At 42.9% G+C, this 19,913-nt stretch overlaps 1 protein-coding gene and 1 long non-coding RNA gene across 3 annotated transcripts; one reads left to right on the top strand and one right to left on the bottom strand.

Moving 5' to 3' along the window:
• Positions 1 to 1,059: 1,059 nt before the first annotated feature.
• Positions 1,060 to 19,596, bottom strand: dok1a (docking protein 1a). 2 transcript variants are annotated; one of them, XM_041983322.1, is made up of 7 exons: positions 19,390 to 19,596; positions 14,415 to 14,493; positions 9,079 to 9,218; positions 8,893 to 9,003; positions 3,676 to 3,745; positions 2,182 to 2,354; positions 1,060 to 2,098 (listed from the first exon to the last, which is right to left on the bottom strand). In XM_041983322.1, exons 1-7 carry the CDS (start codon positions 19,525 to 19,527, stop codon positions 1,229 to 1,231), a joined length of 1,581 nt encoding a protein of 526 aa, XP_041839256.1. In that variant the 5' UTR covers positions 19,528 to 19,596; the 3' UTR covers positions 1,060 to 1,228. The 2 variants fall into 2 exon arrangements, with proteins under 2 accessions (XP_041839256.1, XP_041839257.1); XM_041983323.1 differs by having other exon boundaries at positions 14,415 to 14,452; positions 19,390 to 19,482.
• On the top strand, positions 6,456 to 7,814 carry LOC121638521. The gene is made up of 2 exons (XR_006010036.1): positions 6,456 to 6,661; positions 7,377 to 7,814. It is a non-coding gene; the product is annotated as an uncharacterized LOC121638521 (long non-coding RNA).
• Positions 19,597 to 19,913: the final 317 nt, after the last annotated feature.

Here is a 19,913-nt window from a genome sequence, read left to right as displayed (position 1 = left end):
ACGCCGGCTTTCCCCCTGAAGTCCGTAACCCACGAACGTCACCAACGCCGGTTTTCCCCCTGAAGTCCGGAAACCGACGAACGTCACCAACGCCGGCTTTCCCCCTGAAGTCCGTAACCCACGAACGTCACCAACGCCGGTTTTCCCCCTGAAGTCCGGAAACCCACGAACGTCACCAACGCCGGCTTTCCCCCTGAAGTCCGTAACCCACGAACGTCACCAACGCCGGTTTTCCCCCTGAAGTCCGGAAACCCACGAACGTCACCAACGCCGGCTTTCCCCCTGAAGTCCGTAACCCACGAACGTCACCAACGCCGGCTTTCCCCCTGAAGTCCGTAACCCACGAACGTCACCAACGCCGGCTTTCCCCCTGAAGTCCGTAACCCACGAACGTCACCAACGCCGGCTTTCCCCCTGAAGTCCGTAACCCACGAACGTCACCAACGCCGGTTTTCCCCCTGAAGTCCGGAACCCACGAACGTCACCAACGCCGGCTTTCCCCCTGAAGTCCGGAACCCACGAACGTCACCAACGCCGGTTTTCCCCCTGAAGTCCGGAAACCCACGAACGTCACCAATGCCGGCTTTCCCCCTGAAGTCCGTAACCCACGAACGTCACCAACGCCGGCTTTCCCCCTGAAGTCCGTAACCCACGAACGTCACCAACGGCGGCTTTCCCCCTGAAGTCCGTAACCCACGAATGTCACCAACGCCGGCTTTCCCCCTGAAGTCCGGAAACCCACGAACGTCACCAACGCCGGCTTTCCCCCTGAAGTCCGGAAACCCACGAACGTCACCAACGCCGGCTTTCCCCCTGAAGTCCGGAACCCACGAATGTCACCAACGCCGGCTTTCCCCCTGAAGTCCGGAACCCACGAACGTCACCAACGCCGGCTTTCCCCCTGAAGTCCGTAACCCACGAACGTCACCAACGCCGGCTTTCCCCCTGAAGTCCGTAACCCACGAACGTCACCAACGCTGGTTTTAACTACATTATCTGATTGTTTATATGTTTATTTTAAAAAAAATCTTTTTCTGAAAGGAAAAGACAGATTCAAAATACACAGGATTAATTTATTTAGTACATCTGGTTTAAGCAAAAGGAGTAAAAATATGAATGCAATCATAAGGGAGAATATTGACTCATACCAAGAACAATAAAAAAAACTGTTGAAGTTTAAAATGTTAACAGTATTCAGTGTTTGTCTCAAGAGGCTCTGATCAGCTGATTAAATGATTCCCAGGTTTTCATAGATGACATCATCCGGACCAGCGGTGGCTGAGGAGGCAGATGTGCTGACGGATGTTGAAGGAAGAGATGATGAGGGTGGTTTTTTGCACACCTGAGCATACAGGTGGGCAAACGGGTCGGGTTTGCTTTCACCTTTTACAGACTCTGATTCTGCCTTGCTCACTGGCTCACTGTAAATGGGTTCAGCCCCCCCAGAAAACTTTGTTGGGCCCGGGAGGACAGTTAGTTTGTCCTGCACTAGACTGACTTTGTCAAAAACTTCAGAGTAAACCGAATCCAGATGTGGGTCTGTGGAGGCGGAAAGAGGACAGGTGGATTCTCTGGAGCCTGGAGGTTTGAGAGGAAGAATGCTGGCGGGATCCACGTACAGCGCTGTGGTTGGCTGGGATGCCGCTGCAGACAGGACGCACTTCGCTGGCTCAGCATATATACCATCTGATCGGCCATCGTGGTCATCTCTAGAGATTCTGTTATGTGTTGGGACCAGTGGGAGGGGCATGAGTGTGATTGGAGCAGGTGAACCTTCTGACTGACCAACCACACCTTCGAGAGCAGGTGCACAGTCCTCAAACACAGGAGACCTCCTGTCCTGTGTCCTCAGTTTGCTGTCCAGCATGGCTGCCATGCTGGTCATGTCCGGGATTTTGGGAAGAGGGGAATGAGCACGGATGTTAGTCAGCTGGACTTTCTCACACTCCTGAATTTGGTTGCCTGAAGTGGAAGGTGAAGTTTTCAGTTTGATGGCATTCTGAATCAGAGAGAAGATTTTTTCAGCCTGCTGGGTCTCAAAGGAGAAGGTTCCAGGTCCAGAATTGCACCGCCGGCCTGCTTCGATGGTTAAAGCCAGCTGCTGACATGAAAACACCTCTGTTAGAAGGTTTGGGGAGTAAAACTGTAAGGAATGAAGTTTTTTAGTTTTTTAGAGTGAACCTTATCCTTCCCGTATCGCCTCAGCAGTTCATACGGCCACTCCATCACAGTGTTCTTCTTCTGCGTTTCTTTTAGCAGCAGTGTCTTGTGTCCCACCTCCAGCCAGAATGACCCCTGCAGGCCACATCGGGTCGCTGCATCTGTCCTCTGAATCACCACCCAGAACTGTGAAACTGCAGAGGACAAGAATCTTTTTATTATCAATTTAACCACTTCAGTTTTTACCGGTGCCAATGCTGAAAGGACTGAAGTACAAAAAATTCATCAAAACATGTGGCAAAGTGTGCTGTGACTTTTAGTAACAATTCATGACGAAAACTGTCAAAGGCTCCATAACTCAGGAAAACTTTCATGTAAAAACCTCATTCAACGTTTAAATGAGTCGTGAAAGACGAATCTTTTAATGTCTGAAATTTTATTTTAACACCTTTTACTCTTTTGACACAGTTGTACTTTAAGTTTTCAGAAATCGCCTTCAGAGAGTACGCTTTAAGAAATGACATCACTCTGAATTTTATCCCTGAAAATCATTTAGAAAATTTCTCAAACGTCTTTCACGCCTGCGGTTTCTCCTTGTTATGCACAAATTTTACACAACATTGCAGACATTTTTCTCTTTGTTCACCCAGTGTGACCATCATTGTGAGGCCTTAAATCACCTCAGAACACAGAGCGCACCCACTGCTCGGGTTTTTCCTGGTGGGTCTTTTTAACCTGCAATACAAACTACATAGCAGACAGTAGAGTCATGAAGATTGTGTTCAGTAGACCTTTCTGACACTCACATAGTTTTGATACGACTTAAAATATTTAATAGTAACTGTTTTAGGGCGGGGGTCCCCAAAGTAGGGCCCACGGGCCATATTTAGTCCGCCAGCTCGTTACATCTGGCCTGCCAATTAGAAATCAAAACGATTTCGAGTATATCACACTTGAAAGATTGACTCACATCTCAATGACATCCTCACCTTGTCAGTGAGCCAGGTGTAAGCTAACGTGTCCAAAGATCAGACTTATGTGTCAGCGCCTGGTTAAACATGCATTGTTTGTTGTTGATGACATTTTGCACCATATTTACTTACAAATTATTGTCTGTTGTTCTTCTAACTATACCTTTATTATTATTTTGCAATATTGATGTTTGTAGTGTCTTCTTTGCAGTGATGGAAATGCATGCTTTTGCATTCATTAACAATAATTAAAAGAACTATGATTTACATTTTTTTGTGTTTGACCTTTAACATCGCTGCGTTTGGCCAAGGTTCACTTGGAGGGAAAAAGTTTGGACACGCCTGCTTTAGAGAGTGCGCCAAGCTAAAGATCAACTGAAACCTGAGATGCTCTAAATCAGAGGTCACTAACAAGCGGACCGCGGTCCGGATCCAGACCCAGAACCTGTCCCGTATGGACCCGGCGGTGGTGGTAAACTGCCAGCTAGACCAAACAAGGCAGGGATCCACGACTGTGTCATGAGGTCTGGGATGGATGACTTACCGTCATCTGCTGATGCATAAATCTGGTTCTCTTCCACGTGAAGCTGGTTGGACTCTGAGCTGGCCCCTCTCTGGCAGAAACGGAGAAAAACAAACAAAACAAAATTCAACAAGAAGACAAAACATTTCAGATTCCATCAGCATAGGTTAAAATTTGCCCCCATGTTCACCAATCAACCAGCCTTCTAACAACCTGACAGTCATGTTTATTCAGACCAAAATCAGCTGATTCAGGGATCAGGAATTCATAAATCAGGTCTTTTAGACTAGGACACACTCACACCGCCTGCATGTAGACTTTAATGTTGCCTTTACTAGTACATTAAACATGTGCAAACTTGAGCACAGCAGACTTCACCTTGTTTTTTACTGTGTTGTGTCACGACATGTTTGAATACTTTCTTCTTCTATCTGATTGGTGCTGCATGCAGTCCTGCAGGTATTTACTGTGTGTGTTGTAAATGAAACACAGTTCAGGTTAGTTAACACAGGCTTAGGTTAGTTTTCGTCTTTCTTTCAGTGTTTTTGTAAAAAAATCTCTTTTGGTTTTAGTCACGTTTAATTGACCTGCTGCTCTCCTGGCCAGTATTTATACCTCTTTGTTTCTTCTCTGTGAGTATGTTGCCTTTGGTTTGTCTGTTCTGATGCAAAAAAGAAAAACACGATAACTGAGCACAAACTTAAACGTGGCTGCCTACTAGTAGCAGGAAGTTCACCTGAAGCCAGGGACGGATCTGATCCATGATCAGCCTGCACCAGTAGGAAGCAGGAACTAATGAGAATGTGTCTGCTCATCTTTCCACTGCTACCTTTTTTTACTGAAGCAGAAATCATCTACTACGTTTGCTACTAGCATGCTAAAGCTAACTGCATTAGTTGATGCCAGCAGCTGCTGACATCTGCTGCTGAGCTGCTTTTTACTGCAAACTGAAGAAAACTCGATGATGATCGATCATAATCCGAATTACGGCATATTTAAAGTTATAAAGAAGTCCTATCTGAATGGTGAAGCATTATTCAGAGCTGTTGGCGGTTCAATGACGGGAAGATAGACTGCTCCATATGTAAGATCAGCTTCATATTGATTCTTTAGACATGACCAGCCTGCCTCCGTACCTTCCAGACAATCACAGATCTTAAACGAGACACGTCATCATCACTGTGATGAACTGGTTTGTGATTTCTGAGCTTCTGACATGCTCAGCGACACTCAGTGCTCCTGATTTATTATGATGATTGTAAATCTTGTAAATCCAAAAGTATCTTTGCTACTTTTTAAGATTTTACTTTCTCATTATCCGGTGAAACTGCTGCTGATGTTGATCTATAGCTAGACCCTCCCGCATCTTTAGGGACATTTTTGTCCACTTGGGCACATTTGTGTCTCTTAGGCCATTATTTTGGCTGAATTACTCTTTATAAAAAGTCTCCCTTTAGAAGTTTTAGAATGAAACTTTTCATTTTTCTACCTGTATATTATCCTCAGGTCTGTGATGGGGCTGATTTTAACAGTGAACAGTAAAAATACATAATATTATTTATCCTGAAAATTAAACGGTAACACTTTACAATACTGGACGCAAAATTTGCTTCGTTACTAGAGAACACCTTGGGGGTGAATCAGGAAGTAATGGGTAGTTAACCAGTACTTACTGGTACCCACAAAAACCAGACTTAATAAGGAACAAAAGAGAAATTCTTCATGTGAGTACTGGATTACTCTGACTTGTTGAGTGAACAGCTCATTTAGTCAAAAACCTGTTTCCTGGTGGTTTTGGAAGTCTTTGTAAGGATGAAAAGCAGTTTTATTTATTTATTCTTGTACTGCTGTGTCATCTTACCTTTACATGTTCATCACTTACTAAGTAATAAGTCATTACTTAATCATTGACTGGTCATTATCTATTATACTGTTTACCTTCATAAAAAAGTCAAACATCATACCAAGTACTTACTGAGGAACGCATCATTAACTAATCAGTACCTGACCAGTAACTACTACTTTTGTGTACTTTCATGATCATTTGCTACTGGGCACTTAAGAATTCCAACATTTTTACAAGCCCATTTCTTAAGATATTTTCTTTTTCCACCTAGTATGGTCAATTATTTAAAAAGTTAGCTTTTTTCCCCTCAATTAAAAATACTTTTTGGTAAATATACTTTACATGTATAGCACTTTTCCAGTCATGTTGACCACTCAAATAAATATTTTCTTCCATAATCTTTCAGTGGTTGCCATTACACCCATGACCACTATCAAAGTTCTCACCTGTAATTAGTCAGGACTCTACCAGCTGTTTTATTAATGTATTTCAATAGAAATATCCCTGAACAGTAAATCAAACACATCACTTTTGAAAAATTGACTTTTCAGTTTTAACATTCAGAATGATCATGATCAAAACGTCCCAAAAAATAGTCATTTACAAATTTAACAAGTATATAAATGTGATGTGATGTTACTACTTGTCCACAGTGTGTGATGTAGGATTTCGATGGACACAGTGTGCTGCATGTGACGCTCATAGATCAGACTGACACGCAGTGATAAGGGAGATATTTCAGCTTCACAAACAGCAATGATGCACAATATAGTTTTTCCTAGTTTTTTTAAATACAGCCGGCAGTTTTGCTGGTTTTTCCTGTTTGAGCCCCATGGTTAATATTTTTTTATATATTTATTGTTTTTTTTTTTATTTAGTTTCTTCCAGTTCCTGTGTAAAATGTTCTTTAGTGACTACTGATGACGTATGTGACTGTTGAAGGGGTGTCCCAATTCGTAGGGGTTGACTTTTCAGCCCTACACCTTCTAGCTCCGTTTTAAGGGGTAAGGGGTGAAACGGGATTGGGCCTAAATGTTCGTGTATTCATAGCTTTAATTTGAAGTAGGCATTTTATTTTGAAGACGGCTTATGCACTTCCTCTTCCTTTTCTTCACGTTCTACCTTCGACATGTTTCCAGCGGTACAGCGGTCACTGACGATGTAAGTTGTGTTTATTCTGAGACAAGATTAATTTTTAAATGTAACTTACTCTTTCTGCTAGTGTTGTTCCGCTCCTGTGTATGTTTGCACTCTTTAAAATGCCCATTTCTGCCCGTTAGCATGATCGCGATTTAGCATCGTTTAGCTAACCGTATGACTTAACTTCAGATTACTTTAAGCTAACATGTGCATGCTATATGTTTAAGTGTTATAGCAGCAGTATTTTATTTACCATGAAGTGTTTCTTTAGGACACTGTATTTAATTTACAAGACTTACACACACACTTTACTGATAGCTTAAGTGCCTTCAGACCGAAGCCCTGCAGTGGTCAATTAGGCAAAAAATCAGCATCAGAGGTCAGATTCCTCAACACTATTGTAACCAGATAATGTTATTTCGGATGTCATGTTTTAATGTCGGTGCAAATCAGTGTAATTTGACAACTTTTTCTTCATTTAAAAGAAAAATGTGACCACACTTTGGTTTTGTGATCTAAAAGTGGAATGATAATATCTTGTAAAGATGTTTATAAGTGATTTTTTTATACATTGTTTTTTTTTAACTTGATATTTACACAGCCAATTAAATCATCTAATAGTATATCCAATTATGTGATATTTCTGTGTGTTTTTACAAGTAAATACAAAGAACTTTGTGAATTTGTGGACAATATTAAACTTTCTTTTACTACCATGTTTTCTTATTTTGAACAGTATGGTCGGGGAAGATTAGGGCGAATCTGGAGGAGGCGAACATGGGTCTTTGGAATGCTAGGCATACCAGGCATGAGAAGGCGGCCCATTCTGAGGCTAGTCAGAAAACAGTCCTGGTGGCACTTGATCCCAGTCATAAGGTGTTATGATTGCCAAGGGACCACTATCATCTCAGATCAATGGAGGGTTTATATGACGGCACTGGCTAATAGTGGATATGTTCACTATTCAGTAAACCACAGCCGGTCATTTGTAAACGCAGAAACAGGTGCCCATACAAAGAACATTGACTGTGAGTGGTCTACCTACAAATCCCAGGTCTGGAGACTGCCTGACAATCGAACAGAGAACACCTTGAAGAAACAGCTTGCCTCAATAGAGTGGACACATTGGGTGGCCAAATCTCACAAGAATGGTGCACTTGGACATATGCTTCACGAGATATGCAAACAGTACAAAGTTTAAAATATATGGAAACGATAGTTTCCATTTATTGGGGGAAATGCTTGCATGTGTGTGTGTGTGTGTCTAACTTTAAGGTACATTTTGTGTAATAAATACTGTCTCTTCTGCAGTTGTTATCAATTTTGAATGGTTTGCACATGTTAGATAGCTATATGCATAAAGCCTTATGATAAAAATGGTATCTAACAGGTATAAGAAAGAGATCAAACTGTTATTTTCAGTATAGAAAAAATGCCACAAAACTAGTAGGTACTGTTCAAGTAATGATTAGTTAATGCTTCGTTCCTCAGTAAGTACTTGGTATGATGTTTGACTTTACAATAATGTCCACAAAATTAGTAGTTACTGTTCAGGTACTGATTAGTTAATGATGCGTTCCTCAGTAAGTACTTGGTATTCTGTTTGACTTTTTTATGAAGGTAAACAGTATAATAGATAATGACCAGTCAATGATTAAGTAATGACTTATTACTTAGTAAGTGATGAACAAGTAAAGGTAAGCTGACACAGCAGTACAAGAATAAATAAATAAAACTGCTTCCAAAACCACCAGGAAACAGGTTTTTGACTAAATGAGCTGTTCACTCAACAAGTCAGAGTAATCCAGTACTCACATGAAGAATTTCTCATTTGTTCCTTATTAAGTCTGGTTTTTGTGGTCACCAGTAAGTACTGGTTAACTACCCATTACTTCCTGATTCACCCCCAAGGTGTTCCCTAGTAACGAAGCAAATAATTAACCAGTAGTTCCCTAATAAGCCTGGTTTTTGTGGTCACCAGTAAGTACTGGTTAACTACTTATTACTTACTGATTCGCCTGTAAGGTGTTCTCTAGTAACGAAGCAAATTTTGCGTCCAGTATTGTAAAGTGTTACCAATTAAACATCTCAGAATGCATAATTACTGTATTTTATAAAAGCCTTTGGGTTTAATGTGACCTAAGGAGACATTTTTGCTGAAGCATTGAGAAACAAATTATTACTCAGCAGATTTGATCTTTTTCTTGAGTCTGGGAGGACAGGGAGTTCGCTGTCATGTGACCATTTCTCACCTGAAAGGTGCTGTGACACAGTTTGCCCACCCAGTCCACACACTCGTCTTTAAAAGCAGCAAACACCAAGGTTCTGTCCTGGGTCTCCACACAGAACGCTGACATGTTCTCCTGCAAACGCAGAGCAGCTTGTTCAGACTTCTAAACGGCGGACACACAGAAACGCCCCCGTGCAGAGACACTGACCATGGGACAGGCCTCAGCGTTGGGAGGGAGCCTGAGGACGCTGATCAGCTCCGACAGTCGGACCACCTTCGCTTTCCTGTCCCCGTAAGGCTGCTGGTGTCTCCAGACCCCGGTGCCATGGTCCCCTCCTGGACTGCGTGCTGGAAAACACGATCACACAAACTGGACTGTCTCAAAGTTTTCATTCCAACAGTTATTTATGATGGAATCAGGAAGAATAAAACCAAAATAAAATACAATTACATATTCAATGATTAAACAAAGATAAATAATAATTAAACAATATGAAAATAAATACATAAATACGAAGGAATAAAAGCAAATAAATGAATTTGATGAAAAGAAATAAAGGACAGAAGTGGAGGCGTGAAGGGGTTAAATTATTATAAACTGGACTAATCTGGATCTGGAACTTTTAACTGGATTATAGCAGGACTATAACGAACTGGACTGTGTGTAAAGGTGGTTTTATTGTGAACTGATGCTGTTTAAATAAAACTGAATTACTGATCTTATGTGAGTAAAAATGTAGGTAAAAATCAAACAGCAGAGGTCGAAATTTCCACGTTTGTCTCCAGCTGAGGATTTAAAACCAGCTGATTCTGGTTCATCAGTTTTTATTTCCTCCTGATTTTTAGCTCTTTCTCCTCAGAATGTGTTTGTTGGTTCTTCCTCATCAACATGAGGAAAATTACATGTGCTATATGTTTCACAAAGAAAAAGATATTAGGCGGAAAGTTTTTCATGCTTAGTTTTGTACTTGATTTAAATGAATCTGTAATCTTTCATCTATAATCTTAATTCAGCCATTTGAGTGTAATTAAATGAATAATGGACTTTTTTAGTTTTGGGGTTCATTGGTTCATCTAATGGCTGTTTTCTAGTAAAAAGATGTTTTTTTTTTATAAGTTTTTCCCCAAGCTCATCACAATCCATCATAAAGGCTCCGACAGTGAATATGAACTATGATTTCTGACATAAAAAGTCTTAGTTTTATTCAGCGATGCAGCAGCCAGACTTTTTATTTTTGACAGTTTTTTATGTTCCTGGTTTCAGGAACTCTTTCCATCTAAAAGTCATTTGTTTTGTTCTTGTATTGGTTTTTTTGAGTGATAGCGGGTTTTCTGGTGAAGGGGTAACTTGTTGGCATCAGACCAGTTTTGAACCTGAATCTGAAGGTCCAGTTCAAAAACTGGTCCGAAGTTCTCGCGTTTCGGTGTTTATGGTGGAATTTCTCTCTTCTTCGCTGTTTTCTTGTTAACTCTTCAGTGTGTTCTCAGTCAACTTTCCTCTGGATGCAGCTGCTGAACCTGCCTTCAGCTGGCTTGGTCACAACTTTACTGGTTTGGATTTGGGGATTTTAGGCTCCTTTAAAGTTCTGTCCTGACGTGTGTCCTGTGTGCTCCTCTTCATGCAGGCATCATGGCGTCTGGATGAGAGGAAGAGAAGCTCCAGAGATCTGGTTTAACTGACTGCATGTCATGTTTACTGGGAAAAAGCCACAGCTGCAGTCTGAGTCGCTTCTTTCTGGCTTTGAATAATTTCTTCAGCTTTCACAGTAAATATTCCTGGGAGACGTGATGGGATGAAAAAAGCACTGAGGAGATAATGAGGACTCCTTCCTGGTCCAGCCTGGCAGCCACTCAGACACTTTCAGGTCAGCTCACTCAGTTGGAAATGTTTTAATCATCGGCACTCTCATTTCCACGTCCACGCCCTGTCAGAGCCTCACCAGCCTGCACGTGGTCGGCTAACAGCTACAACACTGCAGGACTCAGCTCAGGCAAAAAGCTTCCTCTTCCTCCGACGCTTACCAGCACGCCTTCATGTCTGGTTCATGTCTTGTCTTTAATTAGTCATGCTACTCTCTGCTATCGTCACCGTTTGTTTCCTGGTTATCTGCTCTGCACATGAAAAATGTTCTCAGCTCCGAGCTGCACGTGAGCTCAGAAATTCAGCTTGAGACAATGTGCATCGTGCAGATGGATCCACGGAGCTTACGTAACACCATCACTGCTCTGGTTTCTACTGAAGCTGTCAGATCTGCTGCTCATGTCCTGCTGCTGCTGCACGAACCCGTCCACCACCAGCAGCCACCCCACTTCCACCGTGGGTTGTTGCTCCGGGATTCTCCATGATTCGCCAGTAATGTTGTGCTTCACTCCTTTTCCTCAGGCTGCCTCAGGGTCATGGAAAATGTGTCAGATGAAGAAGTTTCATCCAGGTTATCCAGGGTTCCCACGGATCCTTAAAAAGTCTTAAAAGGCATTGAATTCATCAATCTAAAAAATAAGGCCTTAATTGGCATTAAAATGTCCTAAATTGATCTTTCTAAAGTCTTAAAACTGTTTACACACAATTAGTAGGATTTTATAATTAAAATTAATCTCAAATCTAAAAATAAATCATTAATTTTATTTAAAATGTACTGAATGTCTCTGATGAAGCGAACATGATGGTGGAACCAACAAAACAGTGACGTGGTTGCAGCGTCTCTAACGCTAAGAGCAGACGCACGTTGTTAATGTAGCAACTTTGAACTACATCATGGGAAAGTGTAAATTCAGCGAAAATTGGCTGTTCGACCAGGATTTTCCTTCATGGCTGAAAGCGGTACCAGGCAATGTGTACGAGGTAATGTTTCAAACTCGGCACGATGGGAGTCGAGGCAGTGGAGTCCCACAATGCACAGCGCGAAACACAAAGTGTCAAAACCGAGCTGCCAACTGCATACGCCAGGTATTTCCCAGTTCTGTTCTCCTCTCGTCTCCACCATGCCTCCACCCGCACTACCGATATCAACAACTGGGACAGCAGCACCACATCTCCGGACAATGTTCGGGTGTGCGCCTACACTGAAAGCAGAGGTACTGTGGTCTCTGAACACCGTGACAAAACACCGATCGTTCAAGTCTAATGAGGGAGTTGGAGACTTATTTTGTGTAATGTTCCCAGACTCCGACATTTGCTACTCGTTTGCATGCGGTTCCGACATGACGGTTTTATGTTTTATGTTAAAATAAACTCTTGGGTGAAATTGTCCCAAACCACTTGTAATTGATGTGGTGTTTTTTCCCCACTTTTGTTAATTGGGAAGTTGGATTAAATTTATTTTCAAATGGCATTAAAAAGTCTTAAAAAGTCTTAAATTTAACTTGCTTTAAGCTGTAGGAACCCTGTTTTCAGTACGGCTGCTTCTGAACACGCAAACAGTCGCAATCTAAGAATCAGTTTAACGTAAATTAACCTTTTAATCTTCAGTTTGGGTGAAAATGCTGTGGTGCACAAGTCAGCTTTGCTCATTTGACTATAAACACTTTTAAAGGAGGTGGAATGGGCTGGGAATATTTCTAAGTTCTTGGAAGTCAGCTGTTGTTGTTCCAGTCTTTAAAATCCATCTTCGTGCTGCGGCTACAGACTGACTGGCTGCAGAAAACCTGGCTTCTGAGCAGATCATGAACTGGGGTCCATTTCCACAGGAGCAACCAACCAGAGTTCACTTCTTTGTTCTGCAGCAGAGTGCGAGTGAGCGTTCACACTGCTCCAAATGAACCGGGCTATAGCTGAAAGTGGACCAGGGTTTGCTTAAAGTGGATATATGAGTTGGGGGCATCATAGTCTCTGGGGTGATTGGCTGGGGCATTGGGGCGGGACCCATGGTGGGTGGGTATCTGGGATGACCCGGCTCTACCTGATACTGGGTGAGGCCTCCATTGGAGGTGTGGGTGGCTTGCAGGCCCTGGGTCTGGCTTTTGGGGGTGTCCTGTCGGGGCTGGCAGGCTGCTGTCCCTGGTCCTTTGGACCTGTACTTGGACACGTTGCCGTGGGGCTCTGACTGTGGCCATCCTCTGCCTCTTTCTGGGTGAGTGGGTGGTCCTCCTTGTGGTGGGCTGCCTGGTTCGTAATGGTTGTTCTCTATCTTTTGTATCTTTGTCTCCTTTTTCCTCTCTTCACTCTCTTTTTCTCCTCTGTTCACTTTCTCCATTCTTTAGTCTTTCACCCCCTTTTGTCAGGTCCAGCATTAATATGTAAATTCAGCCATTAACTTAAACTTAAAAATAAAGAATAAAGTATCAGGAGGGGAAAAGCAAATGTATTTGGCACGACACAGCAGCCACACCATCATTCTGCTGTCATGATGCTGGATAGGACAAGTAGGAAAAAATAAATAATAATAATAAAAAAAAAAAAAACGAACAAAATTTGAAATTTTTATTGCAAGCCAAAATATTAAGTGTTAACTGACTTTCCCTTTGGTAAATGTCAGATGTCCAAGGGTCAGTAAATGCAGTATGTAATGTACTTAAATATGTTGCTCTCTGCATAATCGCTACCATGTTCTAGATCATAATGCAGAATTCATCCAGCATTATCTCACCAACCGTCGCCACATGATCGCATGGTGATAATTTCTGTCAGAAAACCACCAGATGTTGACTAATGAAGTTAAACTGTAAGTGACCTTCAGTAATGACCGAGTTAAACAAGTTTTCTAACCTTTATAAGTCGTATACACTGTTACAAAGGAAGCTGTTTTATTTTAAAAGTCATGCTTTTATTTTGAAGTAAATGGTGCCATAGAAACCTTCTCTACCGCCAGCAGCTGCTGTTAGAGAAGGTCCTGCCAACAACAAGACTTTGGGGTAAATATGTGACGGTGTGAACATGAACTGCTGGTTTCCTCCTTCTCAGCTGATCCATAAACACACGCAGCAAGAGAGAAAAGCCGATCAGCTGATCACCGACAGCCGCCATGATTCACGAACAACAGGAGACGGGAGCAGATGGGAGAGGAGGAGCAGACACAGAGAAGACCAGAGATCCACTAGACCAGGAAACAACGCAGGAAAAGAAAAAAGTTTAGAAAAGTGTGGGCGTGGAGCCGTATCAACACGAAGAGCATGGGTGTTAAAACCCATCATCCTCCAAGGGGGCGACGCCCACGTGTTGTTCCATCAATGTTCTTTTTATTCTCAAATCCATCCATAGAATCAGCCAGTTCATCTTTTCCATCTGGCCTCTAGACGCTCCCATGTCCCGCTGTCATAATGGAGAAATGACGGATGTATTGGGCTTGTTGTGCCGTGCACGTGTTAATGCGTTAAAAATATTAATTATCAGATTTCTCCTTTCTGATTTGAGCTCATGCAGCTAACCGCTAACATTCCCATTCAGAGAGCCAGACAAGCGGCGAAGCTAGCAGTTTGTCCAGACCTCAGAAAGTCAGTCAGCTGTGTTTTTTAACTGTTTATGTCTGAAACTATCAGAAGACCAAAGTTGTGCCTAACTACATGTTCAGTTTTGAAGAGAGTGACAGATCAGGAAGAGTTGTGTACCTCCCATATCCTGGATCTCCAGCCGGCCCACTCCACTGCTGCTGGGGGGAAACAGAGACAACCACATCGGCTTCCATTTCTGAGAGGAAAGAAGACATTACAGGAGCTCAAAATGAAAAAAGAATCTAACCTGTTAGCAGCACATCTTACGCTGATACCTCTGAATGCACCTCTGGCTAGCGCCAGCTAGTGGTGAGCAGTGCTAACAAAGATTTGTGTCCTCAGTCTGAACATCAGAAATTATTTTAGAATAAACCAACATAAAACTTTAAAGATGAATTAAGTACCTTTTTTTATTTAAAGGATTTTTTGGCTGTTGTGGCCTTTATTTAACTGTAGTTGGACAGGAAAGAGGGTGGTAAAGACCTGCAGCAAAGGGCACCAGGCAGGGACTCCAACCTGGACCAGTTGTACTTGGGAGCTGTAGCCTCTGTACATGGGACTGCGGTGAGCTTAACCAATCTCTGCGTTCTGGACTCGTTTAATGGTACAGTGACGTCTATTATGTATATTTCTGGAGCCGAGGTCCTGAGGCTGAGAAGCTGCACTAAACAACTACTTCCTGGATGCCACGTGATGTTGCAGAAAGGTTTTATTTCATGCGCCACGTCACATGCTCACAAATAGATATTAACACACCAGCTGTTCTGAACGCACCATAGCTGATTCAGCAAAGAAACGCAAGAAGATATTATCAGTGTAAGAGAGGAAAAGAAAGAGTGAGAACAAGAGGCGAAACAAACTCAAGATAAGACGGACTTTTGCTGTCTGGAGAGATCTCACAGTACGTAATGGCCTATTTATGCTCACGCAGAAGACGGATACGCAGACGGAGGGACAGTTTCGTCTGTCTTCTGCGTCAGTTGCGTGTAATTTGTTCCGTTTTCAGGGAGCTTAGCTATCTGTCGCTTGATGCAGAAGACAGGCAACACCACCAGAAACCACGGGGGCAGTGTTGATCAGAATGGCTGACATGCGACCAGGAAGAGGAACATGTATTAAAGCTGCAGTTCAGAGAGAGGAGGCGGCAGTGAGGACGGTGAGCTTTAGAACTGTAACCTGATTTGTGTAATTAATTGAAATTTGATCATATAAATTAGGGGTGGGACTTTAACGAGATGATTCAGATGAATTAATTACAAAAAAATTAACACATTTAATTGCAGTTTGAATTCCGAACAACGAGTACACCGAATATACCGGTGCACACATCAGAGCTACTTTGTCCCTTATTTAATGAGTTTTCAGACGCCTCTGGGGGTTTGTGTCAAACAAGATTATTTTTCCAGACATTAATAGAGCTTGAGTTTACAATGGTAACATCTGTTATTTGATTCAGTCCTCCACTAAAATATTAAAATATCAACAAAGAGTCTAAGTTTAATAATATGTGCACAATATGTACCTGATAGGAAAATTCAAAATCTGCTGAATCATTGTTAATGTTGATGAATGATGGTTTAAAATAATCTTGTCGCTGTCAACAAGATGATTTAGTTCAGGAAGAGCAAAATTTAAGATCTGCTGTTTCAACCAGTGGACCTGAACAATTAACCAGTGAACACAACCAGTTAACCAGTGAACCCAACCAGTTAACTAGTGTACCCAACCGATTAACCAGTGAACACAACCAGTTAACCAGTGAACACAACCAGTTAACTAGTGGACCCAACCAGTTAACTAGTGGACCCAACCAGTTAACCAGTGAACACAACCAGTTAACTAGTGGACCCGACTAGTGGACCCAACCAGTTAACCAGGGGACCCGACCAGTTAACCAGTGAACACAACCAGTTAACCAGTGGACCCAACCAGTTAACTAGTGTACCCAACCGGTTAACCAGTGAACACAACCAGTTAACCAGTGAACACAACCAGTTAACTAGTGGACCCAACCAGTTAACCAGTGAACACAACCAGTTAACTAGTGGACCCGACTAGTGGACCCAACCAGTTAACCAGTGAACACAACCAGTTAACCAGTGGACCCAACCAGTTAACTAGTGTACCCAACCGGTTAACCAGTGAACACAACCAGTTAACCAGTGAACACAACCAGTTAACTAGTGGACCCAACCAGTTAACCAGTGAACACAACCAGTTAACTAGTGGACCCAACTAGTGGACCCAACTAGTGGACCCAACCAGTTAACCAGGGGACCCGACCAGTTAACCAGTGAACACAACCAGTTAACCAGTGGACCCAACCAGATAACTAGTGTACCCAACCGGTTAACCAGTGAACACAACCAGTTAACCAGTGAACACAACCAGTTAACTAGTGGACCCAACCAGTTAACCAGTGAACACAACCAGTTAACTAGTGGACCCGACTAGTGGACCCAACCAGTTAACCAGGGGACCCGACCAGTTAACCAGTGAACACAACCAGTTAACCAGTGGACCCAACCAGTTAACTAGTGTACCCAACCGGTTAACCAGTGAACACAACCAGTTAACCAGTGAACACAACCAGTTAACTAGTGGACCCAACCAGTTAACCAGTGAACACAACCAGTTAACTAGTGGACCCGACTAGTGGACCCAACCAGTTAACCAGTGAACACAACCAGTTAACCAGTGGACCCAACCAGTTAACTAGTGTACCCAACCGGTTAACCAGTGAACACAACCAGTTAACCAGTGAACACAACCAGTTAACTAGTGGACCCAACCAGTTAACCAGTGAACACAACCAGTTAACTAGTGGACCCAACTAGTGGACCCAACTAGTGGACCCAACCAGTTAACCAGGGGACCCGACCAGTTAACCAGTGAACACAACCAGTTAACCAGTGAACACAACCAGTTAACTAGTGGACCCAACCAGTTAACCAGTGAACACAACCAGTTAACTAGTGGACCCGACTAGTGGACCCAACCAGTTAACCAGGGGACCCGACCAGTTAACCAGTGAACACAACCAGTTAACCAGTGGACCCAACCAGTTAACTAGTGTACCCAACCGGTTAACCAGTGAACACAACCAGTTAACCAGTGAACACAACCAGTTAACTAGTGGACCCAACCAGTTAACCAGTGAACACAACCAGTTAACTAGTGGACCCGACTAGTGGACCCAACCAGTTAACCAGTGAACACAACCAGTTAACCAGTGGACCCAACCAGTTAACTAGTGTACCCAACCGGTTAACCAGTGAACACAACCAGTTAACCAGTGAACACAACCAGTTAACTAGTGGACCCAACCAGTTAACCAGTGAACACAACCAGTTAACTAGTGGACCCAACCAGTTAACCAGTGAACACAACCAGTTAACTAGTGGACCCGACTAGTGGACCCAACCAGTTAACCAGTGAACACAACCAGTTAACCAGTGGACCCAACCAGTTAACTAGTGTACCCAACCGGTTAACCAGTGAACACAACCAGTTAACCAGTGAACACAACCAGTTAACTAGTGGACCCAACCAGTTAACCAGTGAACACAACCAGTTAACTAGTGGACCCAACTAGTGGACCCAACCAGTTAACCAGGGGACCCGACCAGTTAACCAGTGAACACAACCAGTTAACCAGTGGACCCAACCAGTTAACTAGTGTACCCAACCGGTTAACCAGTGAACACAACCAGTTAACCAGTGAACACAACCAGTTAACTAGTGGACCCAACCAGTTAACCAGTGAACACAACCAGTTAACTAGTGGACCCGACTAGTGGACCCAACCAGTTAACCAGGGGACCCGACCAGTTAACCAGTGAACACAACCAGTTAACCAGTGGACCCAACCAGTTAACTAGTGTACCCAACCGGTTAACCAGTGAACACAACCAGTTAACCAGTGAACACAACCAGTTAACTAGTGGACCCAACCAGTTAACCAGTGAACACAACCAGTTAACTAGTGGACCCGACTAGTGGACCCAACCAGTTAACCAGGGGACCCGACCAGTTAACCAGGGGACCCAGCCAGTGAGGCTGCAGTGGTCCACCACATCCGTGCTGTTGTGTGTGTGTGTGTGTGTGTGTGTGTGTGTGTGTGTGTGTGTGTGTGTGTGTGTGTGTGTGTGTTAATGCAGTTTTGTGTGAAAACGTAGATGCAACGTCTCGTTTTCTTGGCACTGCAGCAACTTGGTGCATCACTGGCTCCAGCTGTGAGGAGTGTGGCCCAGTATGCCAGATGGGACCACTGACTGGTTCATGGTGTGCAGTATCAGACGGGTCATCCTGCAGCATCTCTAAATGTAAGGCTGGAAAACCGAGTCTTCATCAATAACCAGGATAAAGTGGTTTTTAATGGATTCGATTCACACCTACACACCCAGACACCGAAATAACGCGAAAAATCAGGCATGAGTGACAAGTTTTTTATGAGTTAATGCAATAAAAGAATTCACACGTTAATTCCACAGATTAATCTCTTTGCATTAACATGCTAATTTTAACATCCCTAATTTTAATGAATGACTAATAAAAGTTTGAGCAAAATAATCCTGGATTTAGTTTAACAACAAAACTCTGTCTTCCAGGGTATGATGTGGGACACGTTTATGTTCCTATCAATGTCAAAATCCAACCTACACCCTTGCCTGAAGTCCCCCCACTCCACACCTTTCCTTTAGAAACGGTTTCACCCCTCCCACCAGTGACAGAGGTAAACATTAGTCACCACTTTTCTGCTTCATGCTTGTAGAGGAAAGTCAGGAAAAGGAGGGAAATGTGACGTCCGTGGACATCTCCCGGTTACTGCAGGTTAACTGGGATCAGATTGAAGACAATGTGTGTGTGTGTGTGTGTCTGAGTGTGTGTGTCAGTGCAGGAATGTGCTGTGTTTCAACTTGTTCATCCAGATTTCTGAAGAAAGAGCTCAGCGGAGCAGAAAAATAAAATCTGAACATGTGTCACCTCACATGATGGACACCACCGAGCTGAGCCAGAAAACCGCCTGCCTCAGAGTTAAAGATGGTTTTAGTTTACTGAGACAAGTTGAACAAATCTGACGTTTACTTACTTTTCCAGCTTTTTGAGGTCGGAGATAAACCTTCCCTGCTTTAGTCAGAGAGTCCATGGAGGAGGGAAACGCTGCCGTCCGGCTCACAAGCACGTATGAGTCTTTTTCTGAGCAGGGAAGTCGAGTCGATTGAGACATTCCTGAAATATGAGCCTCACCTGAAGCACACACTAGAGGTGGAATTTACGGCTCTTTAAAGGGAACGTTCCTTTCACAGAGACATTCACAACACTGGCTCATTCTTTTAATTTTATTTTTTATTTAATCACTTTTTTACTATTATTTTTCAATTGGGGTAACTTGTTTTTTTCAAGAAAATAATCACTGGTAGTAATTATAAGGAACGGTTTGGATCAGAATAATTCAAACTTCCACACTCCACCAATACATACTCTGTTGGTGGGAATTATTCTGAAATACGGGCTCATGTTTTCACACACATTCCATGAGGTGGCTCCATATCTCCATGTCTTGACAGCCAGATTACTGTTTCTCTCAGCAAAAAACGCCTACAAAGAACTTCC

This window comes from Melanotaenia boesemani, chromosome 4 (genome assembly GCF_017639745.1).
Source record: "Melanotaenia boesemani isolate fMelBoe1 chromosome 4, fMelBoe1.pri, whole genome shotgun sequence".
Lineage (NCBI taxonomy): Eukaryota > Metazoa > Chordata > Actinopteri > Atheriniformes > Melanotaeniidae > Melanotaenia > Melanotaenia boesemani.
This window is presented reverse-complemented; position numbering and strand designations above follow the sequence as displayed.

Excerpts from the sequence above, each read along its gene's own strand:
- dok1a (XM_041983322.1), bottom strand. The coding sequence starts at position 19,527 with ATGTCTCAATCGACTCGACTTCCCTGCTCAGAAAAAGACTCATACGTG. Across the intron at positions 14,494-19,389 it reads GACCTCAAAAAGCTGGAAAA|AAATGGAAGCCGATGTGGTT; the intron begins GTAAGTAAACGT and ends CTTTCCTCTCAG. Across the intron at positions 9,004-9,078 it reads ACGCTGAGGCCTGTCCCATG|GAGAACATGTCAGCGTTCTG; the intron begins GTCAGTGTCTCT and ends CTGCGTTTGCAG.